The sequence below is a fragment of the Elgaria multicarinata genome, chromosome 6, assembly GCF_023053635.1.
Source record: "Elgaria multicarinata webbii isolate HBS135686 ecotype San Diego chromosome 6, rElgMul1.1.pri, whole genome shotgun sequence".
Classification (NCBI taxonomy): Eukaryota; Metazoa; Chordata; class Lepidosauria; order Squamata; family Anguidae; genus Elgaria; species Elgaria multicarinata.
This window is the reverse complement of record NC_086176.1, coordinates 26939679-26959210: the sequence shown is the minus strand read 5'-3', so window position 1 is coordinate 26959210 and position 19532 is coordinate 26939679. Positions and strand designations below refer to the sequence as shown.

Here is a 19532-nt window from a genome sequence, read left to right as displayed (position 1 = left end):
TCAGTGTCACAACTCACCCAGTACCTCCAGTAGGAGGGAGGGATGAAAGAAACTCAAAGTAAGAATACTTTGATAGGCATGTGGGAGGATGGAGGAAAACAATACAGAATAAAAAGCCATCCACACAGAATCAATCTCTGGATCAGCAACCTGTCTGAAATGGTGAGACTGATGCTGTGCCTCATTGGTTAGACGATGCAGGTGCAGCTTCATAGCCACTGCGGGGCTTCCCTGCGATGCTCCAATTTGAAAAAATCAGGGATTTACTTCCACCATGTAATGTCACTTTGCAGTCAATCTGGGGCTAACCCAGGGGCAGAGCCTGGTAGAAGGTGACCAGGAAGAGGACGGGGGTGGCTCCTGGACCGGATGGCCACCCAGAACCCCCACGCTCCCTCTTCAGTGTTGGGATTACTCAATGACACCCCAGGAGAGAGAAAGTGCGGGGTTGAGGGGGGAGGCAGTGGCAACCCGGAACGGTGAAGACGGTCATGATAGCCCCAGAACCAATGTCTGTACTTAATTTGAGGAAAATTCAATTATGGATCACCCTGTTACAAGGAAATCACTGTGGCAAAGAACTGAACAAGTTCAAAAGGGGATTAAGTGTAAATATAAAACTATAGCAGTAATTGCCAGCTGATGCCAAACTCTGCCACTATTTTGTGATTGGCTCCGCTCCTGCACTGCCGTTTTGTGATGGGTGGGCTTCAGTCATTTTGATCATCCTCAAGGGGGTTTGAGGGGCTCTGTTGTAGAAGATTCTGCCACTACTTATTAGTTGCACAGACCGTTCACATTGCATACTTGCCAGGCCCTTTGGGCTTCATAGTTGATGCACACAAAAAGGGAGTGTATTCTATGGAACACTGAACAAGGAATGTGAGTAGTGGTGAGCAAGCTTTGAAGGCAGCTTGTCTGCCATCACTGAGCATTTCAGTAAAGGACCCCTGCCCTGATAAGGAACCCCAGAGCTCTCTGGAGCACAGTTTGAAAACACCTGCCCTAATGTTCAAATTAGGGATGACACTGACATAACCAGCCTGCGCTGTGATTATCAGCATGGCGATTCCTTTTTGTGGAATTGTTATGATCTGGATGTAACTTGACGTGCATCTTGCTATACCTGAGCTCAGTGAGTGGGTGCTACTACATTGCTTAGGACTGTAAAAAAGAAATTATTCAAGATATGCTAACACTTTGATATAATATTTGTGAGCAAAATAGAGCATTATGTTTTCCCCAATGGGAGCAAAATAGTTTAGCAGATGGGCTACCTTAGTTTCTGCAGTGCAGGAGAAAGAACATATGGCAGACACTTAATATTATTTCAGCTTCTTAGCCGTGGATACATGATCCTTTTGGCTGTCATTGGTAATGACGCTTCTCATTTCTTTGACACATATTAATCTGTTAACATATGAATTGTATATGTGTGAAATATGTGTGTGTTTAGTATGAGGTAGGAAGAATTAAAGGTTTAACTCTTGATACTAATTAAGAGATATCTTCATTGTAAAGGGATTGGATCACAAAATTCAAATGAAGCAAGCAGCATAGAAAGCAAACCCTGGGCTGAGTTCTTGCTTTATAGGATTATGGTATTTAACTAAAAACTAAAACCATCTGCTGATAATGGCTAATTTGCAGCTGTTTTTGTCTATAAAATGCTAGACTAATACGAGAAGTTAGACCTTGAATAAATGAGTATTTCATGTGATGCATTAACAGCTCAGGAGAGAATGACTTGTTAGTTGAGCAGGCGCATATTACAAAACTTAAATTTGCTGAATGTCACAAAACAAAAGCAAGGGGAACATTTGCAGGGAAGAACTGGCAGGCAGGCAGGCAGAGGAGGGCTGCTGAACCCTTCCAGGGCTCACTAATTTCCCTTTTCAAAGGCCCCCATGAACATGTTTTCACCCAGCCAGCTTTATTTCCCATCTCAAAATCGTGAGGGTGGGAAGAACAGACAAAATTAGTCCCCAGCTGGGGTCTGAGACTTGAAATAAACCTGGTTAGTGGTAAAATGTCTTCATGGGAACACTGGCAAAGGAAAATTGGTGGATGATTTACTGAACATGCTGGCCAGGAATGATAGGAGTTGTAGTCCAACAGATTGAGAGGCATCAGATTAGGGAAGGATTACTTAAACTCTCTTTTCCTGTTTACCAATTCCCCCAGCAAATGACATCTACAACCTTGCATTCAAAACTCTGATGGCCTTGTAGCGTGTAGTTTCCTTTAATCCAAGACAAATCAACAGCCCATTTGCACAAAGGGCAGCTAAGTGATAATTATAGATGCAACATAACATATAAAATTCAGATAGAGGCAATGCTATCTTTATGTAAGCAAGACAGTGGATTCAAACTGTGGCTTTTTTGTGTTTTTCTCTAAAACATTAAGTTCTATTAACTACTATAAGTGTTTCTGTTAGATGTAGGGCATCATCTGATGAGCATTTTATTGCACGCTCATTACTCCCCACTCATGGTTTTTTACGTGTCCTTTTGACGATGTCATCTGCCTCCCATGCGTCTCCTGCCCCTTCTGTTGATCATCCCTGCTTGTTCATTCCTGGCCGATGGCTGGTTGGCCACTGTGTGAACAGAGTGCTGGTCTGATCTAGCATGGCTCTTCTTATGTTCTGGTCTTTTGTCCGTGACAAAATAGACCCCAGTAAATCCCTCTTGGGTTTTTTTAAAGCAAAACTTGCTGCTATGTCCTGCTGAGTGCAGGAAAAGCAGGGCAATAAAAATGCCCACTGAATGGGCCAAATGGTCGTTGCTGCTTCCTCTATCTTTCCTCATGTACAGGCATCATCGATATTGTGGGACAGCCGCAGGAGGCCATAGCGACAGTAAGGAAACACGACTTTCTCCCCGTCTGATGATGCCCATCGTACGGTGAAATTCATGGCTGCATGGAAAGTGGAGGAGGATTTCTCCATAACCTTCCCATGCTGCACTTTGCATTTCCCACAGTGACAAAAGATAGCCATTCACTTCTACTGGAGAAAGCAAAGTGTATTCAGGAACATGATTTTTGAGGAGTGGGGGTGTCACCTAGTGACCCCAGATTTGCAGATGGGGAGTACAGTATGCTCTCCTACAACCATTTTGCAACCTGCTTACTTTGCCTGGTAGAAAAGCCACTAGGAATCAAACATGTTCCTATCTGCAAAACCTCACATTGGGTTCTGTTTTTGACCTTGCAAGAAAGTACAAAGAGATCGAGTCAGGGACAATATATGGATGATCATGATTATAACAACTCCATTTTAAAATTTTCAGAGTACTGACCAAATAAAGATATTCATCAGCAAGCCACAAACTCCTTCGTTCACATAAGGAAATGATAACCTGAATATTTCAGTCACCTTTAAACACAGTTTTGCCTATTTGGTTATTATTGTATCCACCTTCGTGCACTGTACCCAACATGGAAAAATAGCTATTGTGTTAAATTTAACTAATTTCATCCCCCTCTAAAATGGAATGGCATGTTGCATTCCAGACCTCTTCCCTGCTCCATGAATCCAATCCACCCCCTCCTGAACAAATCACTGATCTTTCCAAAAGATCGAGCTGTAAAAGAGGGGTTGGGATTACAACTTCAATCAGCCCTGACCATTGGTCATGCTGACTGGGGATGATGGGTGTTGACATCCAACAACAGCTGGAGACCACAGGTTCCCCACCCCTGCAGTGGAAAAATGACCTTAGCTTGGTAAGCCATAGCAGAGCATGCATTATGAGAAAGCTGGAACACTTGTCAGGTAGCAAGTACAGTCTTCAGGCTGTTAATAAAACACTCCAAGTATGCACCGATAGCTTTCTAATGCATATCCTGCTGGGGCTTATTGATGAAATCAATTGTGTATAGCAGCAGGCTGGAGAGAATAATGGCTTCCCTGCTGGCATTTATTAATTATTAGGAGGTATCTTCCTTTTCTCTGGTTTTATGCTTTTCAGTTTCAAGTTACAGATCCACAGTCAAGTTTGTATTAGTTTTTGGTTTTTTAAAAACGTTATCTGATTATCAGTTTCACTACATTTTTTTGTTGCTCGAGCCAAATGTAATGTTCCCTACATCCATGACACTTAATGTCTTCAATATCCATACACTTGTGGTTCATCATTCTTTCATCCAAAGGCCCACAGTATGCTTAATGTTGTACGCAGATAGGACAACTCAGCTGCCTTCCACCAAGGCTGGCTCAACCATCAAGCCACCTAAGCAATTGCCCTGAGCGGCAAGATTCCTTCTGCTGTGTTGTTTTGCTTGTTCCATGTGATCCAGCCAACAAGCTGCGACCATCCCTAGCTAAAAATCTGCAGTCATATTATTTCACATTCCAAAACACAAGAAGGGGCATGTATATTTTTTGCCCAATGAGATATACACCATGGGGACAGTCTGCTTAAGATACACACTTACATACTTTAAATACATTTCCATTTGCGCTCTGTGTTTTTCTATCTCCACGTGCATTCCACGAAACTGCTTTTCTTGTTTGTCATCTAGATTTGCATATTTATTGCTCTCTAAAGAAATCTGATCTCTAAAGAAAGATAAAGGCTACCATTTTAAAGGGATCTAGGAGGCTTCCAAACAGAAGCAAAAGGGTATGTTTATTTTTTGCTTAAAAGCTGGGCCTTTGCTAGTCCAGAATGCTGTTTAAATTATCTGTCAAGATGATACTATTCCCTACCCAGGCTAATCTTATCTAGAATTTATTGCTGTGAAGGTTGCATGCTTGACATTTCTTTGCTTATACAACAGAAACTTGTTAATCAGCACATTTTATCTTCTGCGCACGTACTCTGGTCCTCCCCGCCCCCTCCATGAGCTCTGCAAGAAAGCATTCTGTTTATCGTGGACCCCATTTTCATTAGGAAACTGGAACATCGATATCACTGTAAGCTTTTGAGATCTACGTCGTTGTACCCCAGCACATGCTAGACCTTTTAACATTTGATGTCAATCCCTCAGAGCCCTTAGGGGTCAAACAAGAGAGAGGAGTTCTCTAAAGCAGGCTTGTCTCTGCTTGTGGAAACAGGAATGGCTTGTCTCCTCCTCATCTAAGCTAAGCACAGTTTTTTTTCCCACATGGGATGAGCATTGTCCAACAAAAATGGGAGGGAGGCAGGGAGAGAGAGAGAATATAAGTATTTTATTCATTCCAGAGAGGAAGCCTTGTCAGTCTGTATTGCAGTAAAACTAACAAAGAGTCTTGTGGCACCTTAAGATGAACAACTTTATTCATTTATTTGTATGGCATAAGCTTTTATTCTTAGATGTTTAAGAGAAAACTTGTTACAGCTAGAATTGCCATATGGAGGCTGCATGACAGCGTTCTGTTCTACTAGGGGATTGTACCTGATTAGTATTGCCACTGTCTCGGAGCCAGGCAGACTCAAATGCAAGCAGCTGTTTTAGTCCATTAGGGAAAAAAATAAAAATCCAAATAGGAAGAGTGTCACAATGAGATTTTTTTTCTTTTCAAATTTCATAGAATTCTTCCTCAGGCTTGATATTAAAAAAATGGGTGGGAGGAGAAAACGATCCTGCTATTAGAAGCCATGGCGGAGAAGGCATCTGCTGTATATTACAGGATTAAGATGGTGATTCAGGTAGCTCTTTTCAGATTTGGTTTGTCCCACATAAAAGTCCCCCTTTACTTCTGCTCTCTGCCTTACCAGGGATCCGTTGAGTTACAATTAGTTGAAGAGACAGATATGAAGGAAAGCCCTATTCTCAAAGAGAGAATGACCACTGCTTCTTTGTCCCAAGATGCTGTTGTTTTGTGAGATATTTTTTTAAAAAAATATTTCAAGATCCTCTCCACCTCTGGAGTGCATAAAAATCTTGGGTGAACAACATTATACCTATTACCCCAAAGGAAGCTTGTCCTAGATCCAGTACATGTGGACTACTGTACCTTTCTGAGAAAGTGCAGGATTATCATACAAGTGAAATATGTGATTGGAACACATGTTCATTCATTATCTGGATAAGAACTTAATTTCATGTCCTGAAATATTAATTTATTACGTTTCTATCCCATCCTTCTTTTAAGGAGTTTACAGTGCTATGCCTAGGTATTATCCCATGTTATAAGTCACAACAACCTGTCAGGGTTGTTGACTGAAATCTAGCAACTGGCTCAAGATCATTCAGCATGTATGGATATGAACCTCTGGGTGGTTCAAGACAAATGCCCCCTTGCACTAACAACCAAACAATCGCTGTGCAGCTAGTCCATCATTTCCGCCTTAAAGAGTTTTTTGTAGAAAGAAAAAAGATGAAGCAATGGGAAAACACAGGAGGGCTACAAGTGGAAAATATTGTTCTATGGATCCCCCATAAATTCTGTATATGCGGTAGGCTGATGGCACCACAGAAACTTCATCTGGGAAGTCCCCCACGTGTCCCAGGTCCAAGTCCTACACTGTTATCTATTCTACCCCATTGCTCCTTAATGTTTTCAGATAATGAAACGTTTTATACAGAGGACTGCAAGAGCATTTGTTCTTAGGGTTCATCTTGAAGGTGGTGAGCTCTTTTTTCCTGGCCGCATAAATTGTCTCAAAGGACAAGACCATTAGATTTCCCCCACCTATTTTCAAGCAAGAGTCATCTATTATTACTAGTCGCTTTTGAAATTTCAGCTGAAACACTGCTTGTGCCCCAGATGCCACGGGGAGAATGTGATATCACTCCCACTAATAAACAAATTAATGTTGTCTCCTAATCTTAACAATGTGCTACTCAGAAGAATGTTTTCTGTATCAGTCTCAACAATTTTCTTTGTATCAGTCTCAACAATTCAAAAGAGCCTTGAACCTTAGCTTTCAAGCTGTTGAAGAGGAATGGGGTTGAAGAGAAATGGGGTTGTTTTTGTACATAATGTTAGCTGTAATTCTTAGCTAAAATGATTATTGATGGTGGATGTGACTCCATTTCTGCTGTACTTTTGACTGGCCTTTCTTCCCTTGAGACTGGCATTTGGTGGCATGAGAATAAAACTAGATGCCAAGTATTTTAATCCCAGCTCCAAGTGTGACTCACTGATGTGATCTAGGGCTGCTAATTATTCATTATGAGTTTCTTACACCCCGAATGTTTGCAGCTCTCTCAAAAGCCTGTGGGAGTTCTATAGATGCTATATATCTTTCAAATTTCACCACATCACCCTTTCTCTGACAGTGTATTACTGAATCTCACTGGCTGCTCAGCATGGAAGAAAAGACAGAGATTCTGTTTCAAGTGCTGAAGGGAAAAAAGTGTATGTAGGAGAGCTCCAGATCAAAAGTAATGTGGTACTGATATAATGATGTCTTGGTTTCTCAAACTACAGGTGAATGGTATTTCATAGAATCATAGAATAGCAGAGTTGGAAGGGGCCTACACGGCCATCGAGTCCAACCTCCTGCTCAATGCAGGAATCCACCCTAAAGTCTGTGACCCACTGGCAAAAAGGTGAAAGTACTTGAGAATGTTCAGATCAGGCCACCTTATTTTTTCTGCAAAGTATCTTTTGTCAATTCTTCCCATGAATTTTTGAGATTTCCAGTGTTTATGCAGCAGTATCGCACCGTAAAACATTTTAATTAACTTTTAAAATATATTATTTCCTGCAACTTTATATTGTGTTTACCTATTATGTTAAATTATAGCTTTTTCTCCCCCACCCCTTTTGGTATGAGTTTCTGGTCTACACAGAAAGGGTGGCCAGTTCATTGTTTTTGAGACAGATAATCCCAAACAAGTTTTATGTGTGCACGCATGCCATTCTGTGTTCTTCCCAAGCAACAAACTGTATGAAACAGACCCTTGTTTCGCACTTGCGTTCCTTCCTGGCATCTGCATGGGAAGGAACGCAAGTGCGAACTTTCCTGCTCTGTAAAAGTTTTAAAAAATAAAAATTGGGGTGAGGGAGGAGAGGAATGGAGCTGTTCCTCCCCCTTTTTATTTTATTGTCTTATCTGCGCAGCTGTGAAGATAGATAATAAAAAATTTAAAAATGGGGGGGGAGGAACAAGGCAGCCAGAGGAGGACCTGAGGAGAGGCACTCTGGGCAAACCACCTCTCCTCCCTCTGGCTGCCCATTCCTCCCCCCGCCGGATTTATTTTTATTTTTATTATTTGTATCTGTGCAGCTACAGATAATAAAAAATTTAAAAGGGAGGAACGGACTCATTCCTCCTCCCCCTTTTTTTCTTTTACAGAGGTGCGGGGCCACCCCCTTCCCTGTCCAGCCTATGGTGACCAATCAGGGGGTGACATGGGCTGTGACAAGCTTCCGCTGCTAAAAAGTTGGGGTAAATGCTCGACTTTTTTGGAGCAGAGTTTCCAGGGTTTGCCCCCGGATGGCTTTGCAATGGCGGCTGCGTCAAGTAGATGATGTGCCACTACTGCAAAGCCACACCCGGTGTAGACATGTGTGTGTGTGGGGGGGAACTGTGATGTTGCCATATTAAAAAAACATTATCTCCAATGTAGTAACTTTGGTGTGTTTTTTAGGTAGGATTCTTTTACATAGAAGGGCTGCTGATGCAAATATTAGGTGGCAAGATCAAAGTAATACGCTGGAAGCTGACCTTCCCTAGGGGCGAAATCCTATGCATGTTTAGACGGGGGTGGGGGGTGGGGGAAGTCCTACAATTCCTAGCATTCCCCAGCCAGCATGGTTAGCTGGGGAACGCTGGAAGTTGTAGGACAAGTTCCCTCTCAGTTTAAACATGCATAAGATTGCGTCATATACAGTGCAAAGGTGTCGTATAGTTTGGGCTAAAGTTATTATCAATGGAAAATAGACTTTCCAAGTTACGTCACTCACAACAAACATCTAATAAAATTCCTAGTATAAATTGGAAACCTGGATCCCCCAACTATCCAGCACTTATTTTTTACAGTGTATTTTACAGCTGGCAATTAAGACTGCGAGATGAAAGGGTTCTAAATGACTGACTTGCTATTACCCTCAATTATTTTAAATAGCTGACATAATGCTAATGATTAATAAAGTATACACGAAACACGTCCAAAACAGAAGGATGCAAAACAGGACAGCGAGCGCTGGCTGGGGCCCTCCGTTGCCCCGCTCAACCGCTCCCTTCCGCGTTCGCACCGCCCATCACGGTCAGGCAGGAAAAGGAAGGTGGGAGGGGCCTATGCTGCGAGGGGGGAAGCTTCGTCTGATCACGTGGCCAGGGCAGCCGGCGTTCCCCCATAGAGCTCTGGGCGGTTGCTACGGACGCGCGGAGCGAGGGGAGGAGCCTATGGAGGCGGGCGCACATTCCGCCGGGCGGGGGAGCCCCACGAGTCACGAGCCGGCCATACAGATCGGAGTCCGTGGCGCCTGGAACGTGGGCGGGGCCTGGAGAGCGAAGGGGGCGGGGCCGTGGGTGTGGAGGGGGCGGGGCGAGCGCAAGCGCAAGCGCAGGCTCGGCTGACCCGATCCGATTGTTGCGCCCTTTGCTCCACTTGTAGATTCCAATCCGGGCGCTGGAATCTGAGCGGCCTTGCGAGGCACCAAGGCGCCGTCCCGTCCGGGCCCCGCTACCTGCCCGGCGGTGCCCCCCTTGTCTCCTTCGGACCTGACCATGCTGCCCAACACGGGGTAAGCGGCGCGCTCGGCTGAGCAATCCAGTCACGGATCCTTCCTCTTCCCTGCTGTCTGGCCGTGACCAAGAGGGCAGCAACGTCCCCACCCCCACCCCAGATCTCCACGTGGAATTGGCTTGAGGGGGATGGCTTGGCTGTCAGGTTGCCAACTGACCGGCGTGAAGTACTCCTGTGCCCTGAACTGCACCTCGACCTGCAGGAATTGTCAAGTGAACGGTGTCCCGGCGTGGAGGAGAAGCACCTGCTAATCGCTGCAAGTCAAGAGGCAGTTTAGGACTTGGCAACCTGACTGCCATGTGAGCCTGGGGTAATCCTGGCATAGCTTCTCCTTTCCCTGGCTAGGAGTTCTGTATCTAGTGAGCCGCAATAGCACACGAGTCCCACTGCTGCTATATGCCATCCCATGCCGTCACACAAGAATGCAAACCTTTAATGGTTGCACAGGTGGCCACATATGCAGAGGACACCAAACTGTTCAGGATCCTGAAATCATAACCAGAGTGTGGAGAGCTCTCCATGTAACTCTGCAAACTGGGTGGATGGGCAATAAAATGGCAGATAAGGGTTCTTATGCCTGTCTCACTCCGGAGTAATCATTCTTGCTTCACGTGCACATGGGAGTGGTCTGCACCAGACCCAAGGAAGAGACCTTGAAGTTGGGGTGGATGGCTCCTCTAAACTGTCAACTTAGTGTGCTGCAGCAAGGGGAAAGACATTGCATTAGAAATTATGAGGAAAGAGGTTGAAAATCAGCACAATGAGAGTCAGAATAGTTTTTCATAAAACTGCGGAGTGGCTACATTTAACGTTGTGTGGTTAGTTCTAGTCACCCATCTCACATAAAGGATCTTGTAGAGCTGGGAAAACATATATGAAAGGGCAACCGAAATGATCAAGGAGTTGGAACTTGAGGCTTTTTAGATTAAATAAAATGTGCTTGGAATGGACATAAGAAGTGGCAGAGATGCCTTTCCCAACCTGATGCCTTCCAGGTGTGCTGGACTGTAACATACTTGATGGGAATTGTAGTCCAGCACAGCTGGAGTGCACCAGATTGGAGAAAGCTGTGGTACATCTTTATAAAATTGTGACCGGTGTGGAAAGAATTGGTAGAGAAAACTCTTTCCCACATTGTTTGAACTGTGTGCCAATCCACGCAGAACCTTATATTGTAGCATAGCAATATGTTTAGGATGGGCCAAAGGACTTCTTAATCCAGTGTGTATTTAGGGAATTCACTGCCCTAAGATGTGGTGATGGCCATTATGGTTAGCTTTAATAAAAGGATTAGGCATATTTGTGGAGGAGAAGCCAACTGGCAATTAGTAACCATCCTAACTAAATAAGAACCTCCTTGTTCAGAGGCAGTACACCTCTGGAGAAAAATAGAGGAGCTGCAGCTGGCTATCCTCCAATGGGAATCTAATGTTGTTGGTCTCATCTTAAAAAGTCTGTTTAAGTCAGAAGGAGGCAACGTTTTTGGACTGTGGGCATATTGGACAATTTGATACGCTGTCCTGGGCACCACCACAAAATGGCTGCCATGGGAGGCAAAGCAAAGAACATGTAACTTGTCCCAAAGTCTGAGTAAAACGTAGAGGCACTAAACAACGCCTTTGAACCCACAGTTTTCAGCACCAACTAGTGGAGGCTGGTGACTCTGATTTCAGTGGAGCTGTGAATCCATTCTGGGTTTCAGTCAGAACTAACCCAAACTCTAAAGGAACTATCCAAGGTGCTACCCCCAAAATAGGTTCAACATCTTGGATAATTCCTTTAGAGTTCTGGCGGCTTCTGACTGAAACTTGGAGTGGATTCATAGCTCCACTGAAATTGGAGCTGCCAGCCTCCACTGGCACCAACCGAAACCTATTTCACAGCAATCCCATCTGCTGGTAAGAATTATATATATATATATATATGCAAGTGGTAGGTGCCAAGAAAGGTGTCCAGGAGCTCATAGGCGCCCGTGGGCACCACATTGCCTACCCCTCGTTTAGGTGTACTCTAGCAGGAAAAAAGATCCCCCATGCAGTTTTGATTAGAAGCATAACATTTTCCCCTCAACGAAGAGTTCCCTTGAAACGTATTGGGAACTATATTGGTCTGTGTAGCTGTCTTGGGTGTTTTTTCTATGGCTGTAATTGAATATCTCCTTTTTTATGTGAGCTTCCTATGTTCCTATGTAACATAGTGAGTACAATGTAGCACGTGTTTTACTTAAATACACAAAACAAATGATATTCTACTATTTCAAATCCTGCAGTAATTTCCCCAACAAATGGATTATTGCACAAAGCCTTGTCCTGCACAAGGAAAAAAGGGTTGCAAAATCTAATCTGCAATCTGTGAGAGAGGACTCTGCCTATCTGTGTTTGTCCAATACTGTGGGAAAACGTCATGGAGTCCTGTAAAAAATAATAATACCGAGCCGTCTGCAAGGGCTGTGGCCTTCTGGACTGAAACTGCTCACTGGATACACTTCATTTTTGTCAGCCGCCATTTTGTTCAAGTGCTCTCTGTTCATAAAGGAAAGCCTAGGAGTCCGTGAGTTAGTGAGCCTAATGTAATCGTGTTGTGGCTCGCTTTGGTTGCAACTACCTTGTAGTTTGCATTTTGTCAACTGTGTAGTTGCCAATTCTAAGTGGAGCTGCCAACAGAATTTCGACAGGGCAAATGGAACAGCTCTGTTAAATTACCTGTTCTTCTTGTTAGGCTTTTGGATTACTACATACCAATAAGTGAGATAAAAGGGACTTCACTTGGGAGATGTGCAATACTGGTGGAACTAATTTTCTCAGACCGTTTTCCAATTAAAAAGAAATAATGAAAGCTTGGTTCTGTCCTGACAAGTGAATATGTAAAGAGCGGCAATTACTTACATGGAAGGTCAATTGCCTCTCAGTTCTGCCATTTGACTGGAGAGGCAATGAGATTGGAACTTTCTGAGCACTTGATACTTCATTGTTCCATTTCGTATCCTGTAATCATGGAGCTGATTGTTCTGTGGTGTTTCTACAATTTGTGCTTGTGTGTGCATGTGTTTTGACAATGGGAGGGATTTCACTAAAAGGCCTTTGGGGTCCATTAGACCCCAATTAAAATGAATGGGAAAGAAATGAATTACTGCACATCTAAGATGATGGGAGCCAAATTGCTCCAACATGGTGAAAAGTATAATGTAATTCTATTGTTGATCCTGTAGCTACTATAAGGGGGTGTTAGCCATTTGTAATTACGGTTTTAGTAATACGTCTGGGAGGCTTTGACTTGAAGGGAAAAGTTCATGAGTTAAAAGCCTCACAGATCTAGTGTATACATTTAAAATAGATCAGGTGACTAAGGCCAGATCTACACCAAGCAGAATATAACACTTTGAAGCGGTTTGAAAACAGTTTGGAATGTGTCTTGGGCCCCAACAATTGTCAGCGCACTTCAATACTGTTATAAAGCGGTAGTCTAGATCCTGCCTAAGAATTATAGCTAAAACCAAGAACGACACGTAAAATTGAAATAGCTTATCCCTGCTATAAACAATAATCCTTCATAATATTTCATATTTTGTAAACCACCCAGAGAGCTTCAGCTATTGGGTGGTATAAAAATACAATGATAAATATATATATTTACCATCTAATTAGGGTGCAATCCTTTGGACCTGGGAGAGTGTCCAAGTCCCCCTTTCAAAGCCGTAGACACGGCTATGACCTTGGGAGGGGGAAACAGTGTTTCAGTCCCTCTCTCAACCCTTGCCCCCACCGCCTCGCAGGCACCATGGAAAGAACTGCAGCCTCTCCTTCCTGAGCTGACTTCAAGGAGAGAGAAAAAGGGGATGTTCTGTCAGGGGGCGGGGGATAGGAGAGGCCAGGATACACACCATCCTATGGCCTGTCAGCACCACCTCTCTAGATGGTCTCAGAAACCTGTCTGGCTATAAAAGCAGCAACAAGGAGGACAGAGAGGTAAAAATGGCCTCCCTTGCTTTGTCTGCTCTGCTGGGCTTCTGCTTACAGAGCATAGGATGGAGCGTTCCTTTTGGAAAGAATAGGGCTGCTCTACCCGTCATTTAAATTTATTTATTTATTTATTTATTTCTATTTATTTATTTCATTTCTATACCGCCTAATAGCTGAAGCTCTCTGGGTGGTTCACAAAAATTAAAACCATGAAGAGCATAATAAAACAACCAACAATTTTATAAAATAAAGAAAAGAAAGAGGTATAGTGGACTACTATTTAATTTGATCCTGAAACCATATTAGTAAAGTGTTGGTTGTTGTTTTTACAGGTGTAGGATGGTTAATTTTACTTATTATACTATTAGCCCTGCAAATCTAGCTCGGGGAAGAAAGTTTGCTCATAATGAAAAGTCAGTAATAAAATGTTATATATCCTGGAATGATTGCAGGATAAGGCTCTTAAAGTTAGGGTCTAGCAGACTTTAGAGGAGCCAATATAGTGGTGGCGACCCATTGAAGGCACCTGGAAAAAAATTGAGGGTGCACAGAAGGGTCAATGTTTAGTGTGTGTGGTGGGGGGGGGAAGTACTGTCCCACATGTTGGATTTCTGAAAGAGCAATAATGGTATATTTCATATTAGTGTTCCTCTCCCAAACATCTTTTTTTTCTGAAGTAAGTCTTACAGATTTGTTGGAGTTATCTTTCAGGTAAGCCTGCTTAGGATTGCAGCCTTATTTTAATTTCCAATGTATTATTCCGTTATTGAACCAACAGCAGCAAGAGTTTTCCCCTTCCTCTTGAATAATGATAGAGAACGGAAAATCGATTACACAGCAGTCTAGCAATTTTGGGGTGGGGTACTCCTTGCTTGAGGCTGGTCCTCCGGTGCCACCTTTGTGGAAAGGGCTGTGCCAAAGGGTAGAGCAAATGCTTTCCACCCAAAAGGCCCAAGGTTCATTCCTCAGCTTCTCCAGGTTGTGCTGGAATGATCTTTGGGCATGTCTACACCATGCTTATATCCTGGGATCATCCAGGGATCATTCCCTGTGCATCCAAATGCCACACAGGGGATCCCGGGAGCAGGCAGGGACGATCCCTCCATTTTCCTGGAATAATCCTTAGGTGTAGAAAGGGCCTTTGTCTGAAACCTTGGACCTGTGTTGCCAACTAGTGTTGTACACACAACTAAGAACATACTGGGTAAATCATACAAATTTCTCCCATCACAAGATTTGTAGTTTCTAATTTAAAAAACCTGTTTTCAACTGAATTTCGGACATCCACTATCTTCAAGTGATTCTAAGTCTAGATTTGCTTCTGTTTTTATGCTGGTTAAAGATGTGCCTTTTTAAAATGTATTTTTTTAGGAAGTTGGCAGGATGCACTCTCTTTATCACGGGTGCAAGTCGTGGCATTGGAAAAGCGATTGCCTTGAAGGCGGCAAAGGATGGGGCAAACATTGTCATAGCTGCTAAGACGGGAGTGCCGCATCGCACGCTCCCGGGAACGATCTATACTGCTGCAGAAGAAAGTAAGCTTTGAGAGAGACACAAGAATGATCTGAGCTCCGCTACCTGCTGTAAACTCCAAATCATTTTGGGAATAATCCTGTAACTCTCTGAATCAAAAGGAACCTGGCATAGACATGCAATATTTTTAAGTTATATATTTATTTAAGCTACTTGTATAGTACTTGATATCCTAAGGAATCCTGCATAGACATGCGTTATTTTTAAGTTATTTATATATTTAAGTTACTTGTATAGTACTTGATATCCTAAGATCTCTATTTTACATTACAAAATATATAAAATACAATAAAACCCCCAGTGTAAATACAGTATATAATAATAAATATATTAAACATGTTGCATAAACACTCAAGCAGAGTAATTTGAATTAGAAGTCAGGAAATGCTTGAAATATATTTAAACAACCCAGAATTAACCCAGCAATAAACCATGGGCAAGCAAGTCTCCTGCTTCAGAATTTGAAGTTTGCAACCCAGATCATGCAAAAGCCACTGGAATTGTGTCTACCAGAGAACCTCAACATGGAACTATAATGTTCATATCTGTGTTTGGAGTTGGACGACTAAGTCATAAAGATGCACTTGAGTTGTCCCATGTAGCCCCATTTACTATATATTTGGCTAAATGTTTAATACGTTGAAGGGATATTGATGTATAATAAAGCATGGTCTCAAAAAAGAAGAAGAAACAATCGTGGATATCAGATATCATTTTCTAGTTCCACAAGCCAATGGGAGCTTCAGACTTATGTTTGGTTGGGGGGGTGGGTGGTGAGATCTTGCTGGTCCTGAGGGAAAAAGTCAAAAGTCCTGCTAGGCATGCCAGAGCTCTTGAGTATGTTTAAAGTAGCTGCTTGACTCCCAATCTATATTGATATGTATACATATTTGTAGTTCAGTGAAGCTTTTTATTCTTAAGGCAGACACTATAGTCCATGTATTTAAGTCGATGTAGAGTAGAGACGGGTGTTGGCACTTTTGAGAGCTCTCTGGCTTACATGCTGAATCCTGCATTGTGGCCATGAGATTGGAAGTTTTGGCTTTTGGCTTAACTATGGTTTATTGATGTAAGCCAACACCAAGCTCTACAGTTAAGTCCAATGTCTATTTATTTATTTATTACATTTTTATACCGCCCAATAGCCCAGTGGTTCTCAACCTTCCTAATGCCGCGACCCTTTAATACAGTTCCTCATGTTGTGGTGACCCCCAACCATAAAATTATTTTCGTTGCTACTTCATAACTGTAATTTTGATACTGTTATGAATCGTAATGTAAATATCTGATATGCAGGATGTATTTTCATTGTTGCAAATTGAACATAATTAAAGCGTAGTGATTAATCACAAAAATGTGTTTTCCGATGGTCTTAGGCGACCCCTGTGAAAGGGTCATTCGACCCCCAAAGGGGTCACGACCCACAGGTTGAGAACCGCAGCAATAGCCGAAGCTCTCTGGGCAGTTCACAAAATGTCATGGTGTATGGTGTGATACAGGCTTTAAGTTAGTGGATTTCCACTCATACACTCATTCCTCTTGCTCTTCTGCCCCCCTGTAGTCCTTTTTGTGCCACTGCCCTTGGGAGCAGAGTTGTGATGTGTGTGGAAGGCTGCAGGGGGAGAGGGGGAATCCATTTTGCCAATACTTTTCGTTCCACTGGTAGATGGACAGTGTTGGATCCAACCCATAGTTTATGAAGCTGGTTTGTTTCAATTAACCATAGTTAAGATTAACCAAGTTTAAGTTTTGGATGGTGAACTAAACTATAACTTTAGACTTATGTCCAAATCCAGCCAAAGTCTGGATTTAAAACCAGTCTTTCGTATCATTCCAGCTTTTGGATGTGCCCAAACATTTGGAGAGGTCCATGAGCTTTTGTTTAGTAATGTCTTTGCCGTCAGTTCATGCACACTTTTGTTTTCTTTAATATTTGCATTTAATCTAACAATACGTGTTGCTTTCCTTCTTTTCAGTTGAAGCAGCTGGGGGAAAGGCTTTACCATGTATTGTTAATGTGAGGGAAGAAGATCAAATTATTGATGCAGTGGATCAGGCTGTTCAGAAATTTGGAGGTAACAACCTATATTTGATTCTATAGCTTGTGTGGAATATCCTGATGTTTAAAGCACAGTTTTAAGGTCCATTTTTTAAAAAAAAAATTAAAAGCAGAACAGTTCGATTAAATAGACGAGGCACTGGTATGTTATTTTCACTGATCAGTTTTCTGATGTGAAAATGGCTTGTTTTTACAATCAGGAATAGACATTGTTGTGAACAACGCAAGTGCTATCTCTTTGACTGGCACGCTGGAAACACCTATGAAGAAAGTGGACCTTATGATGAGCGCCAACACAAGAGGAACCTACCTTACGTAAGTGCTTATGAGTAACATATTTTTGGAAAAAAGTAAGATGTGTATAAATTAATTTTTTATCCTCTAGGTTTAAATTAAAGGTATTGCGGCAAAAAATACACTTCTGGTTGGCAAATGCTTTTTAGGGTCTGTTTCACCATTTGGACAGAAACAGTTCGAATTCAGTCATGGATCTAACTAAACACTCCGGATATTTAGGAATTGGAATGTGGTGACTAGAGGGACAACTTTGACTATCTAGTGATCATGGAGGTGGGCTGGGAGGTATTAGGAGTAAAGAAGCCTTCTGCAGACTGGCCTAGTTTTTAAGCCTTCTGCAGACTTTCATGCTTCCCAGCTTCCCTCCCACAATCATGAGGACTAGAAATCTGTTTTTTATCAAATGAAAGATCAGACTTTCAGGATGCTGTGGAAGTTAATCAGTTTCTGGTGCTGGGGTCATATTCCACGATTGGGATTTCGCAATTCTCTGCTTTAAGAGCACATAACCAGTTCCAAAGACAGGTTTATCTTTGTCTTGCTTCATTTGTCCTTTCTTCTCCCTTCCTGTTTCTTTGGGCTTGTGCAGGAAATACTTTTCCAGCCTGATCCTGTCCCCTTCCTTCAGCTAGAGCAATGCAAACAGAAGCTTGTGCTGTAAAACAGCACATTGTGTAAGTCAATCCACACGACGCTTCTTACTGAGCCTAGTTAAGATACTGCTTTTTGGGCCAACTGCGCTTTCTGAGTACTTTTCAAAGGCAAACTCCTCCCAAGCACGTTATAGCAATCCAGCCTGGATGTCCCTGTAGCATGACTGTGGCCAGGTCTGCCTTTTCCAGGCTAAGGGCACAGCTGATATACCAGTGTAAGCTGGTAAATGGCAGTTGGTGCAGACTGAAGGAGAAAGTCTCCCAAGTGCCTGAACAAAAAGCACTGTTGGATGATGGTGAAGACATTTATTCCAAGCCCAACATCCATTCCAAGACCTGCCATCCAGAATTGACACACGATCAAGCACCACTCCAAGCTGTCTATTTGACTCTTTAGGGCAGGGGTGTGCAGAAGGTAGATCAGGATCTCTTGGTAAATCTGGGTGATGTGTGGTAAATCAGCAAGGGTTTCCAGCAATGGCAGCAAATGCTAAAAGCTGCTACTCAGTGCACCAAATCAGGCAGTTGAAATGGAGAAGGTTTGGGGAGGGTGGAGAAAGCAGGCATAGGTTTATGGGTGAACAAACTGTGAGCTCAGTTCTGCTACCGCAGACAAATTCCTGGGCTGAGCATGTGCTCAGAGGTACCCTGTGCCTTAATGAGCACGTGTCTGGCCCCTAAACTGCGATTTTCCATTTGGGTATTTCTGGTGGCTCTAGGGTTCTAGCAAAAAACCCTCCAAAGTAGATATTTTAAGCCAGAAAGCTAATATATTATTATTTAGATGAATTTTAAACCTAAGACGTTTAAGATGCTGTGATTGTTATTTTAATATTGTATTGGTTTTATATGCTCTTTTAACTAATTTTATGTATTATATTGTATTTGGTGTTCAGAGGGAGAGGCAGGTAGTATATTATTATTATTATTATTATTTTATTATTATTATTATTATTATTTGACCTTAGAGAGGGACTATACTAGCCTTCCCCAACCTAGCACCATGCAGCTATGTTGGACTGTAACTCCCATAATTCCCAACCATTATGGCCATTGCTCACAATTATGGGAATTGCAGTCCAACATATCTAGAAGCCACTACATTGGAGAAGGTTGGACTATTTAGATAGTTGAATGTTCTCAGTTGAAAGTCACCTCAGATAGGTTTTGGGTCATAACTTTTGAAGAAGCTTTTATATGGTAGAGCAGTTTAGTAAATCCATATTTGGAAAAAATTCTTGTATGGTGTGATATAGGCTTTAAGTTAACTCAGAGTATACCATCGGGATACCCATTGATGAGGTAATAAGGGGAAAGCTGGCACAAGACTCCAGGAGAGGGAGAGGGAGCCATCAAAGATGCAACCTAATTCAACAGCGGCTCCAGACCTCTTCCCCA

The 19532-nt window shown here is 42.6% G+C and overlaps 1 protein-coding gene across 1 annotated transcript in view; it reads left to right on the top strand.

Annotated features, from left to right (window-relative positions):
- The first annotated feature begins 9524 nt into the window (after positions 1–9524).
- HSDL2 (hydroxysteroid dehydrogenase like 2) overlaps positions 9525–19532 on the top strand; it is a 33644-nt gene continuing 23636 nt past the window's right edge. The window contains exons 1-4 of the mRNA XM_063129178.1: positions 9525–9631; positions 14964–15127; positions 17102–17200; positions 17385–17499. Coding sequence (XP_062985248.1) covers positions 9615–9631; positions 14964–15127; positions 17102–17200; positions 17385–17499 — 395 coding nt within the window. The 5' untranslated portion in view covers positions 9525–9614. The remainder of the gene's footprint in view (positions 9632–14963; positions 15128–17101; positions 17201–17384; positions 17500–19532) is intronic.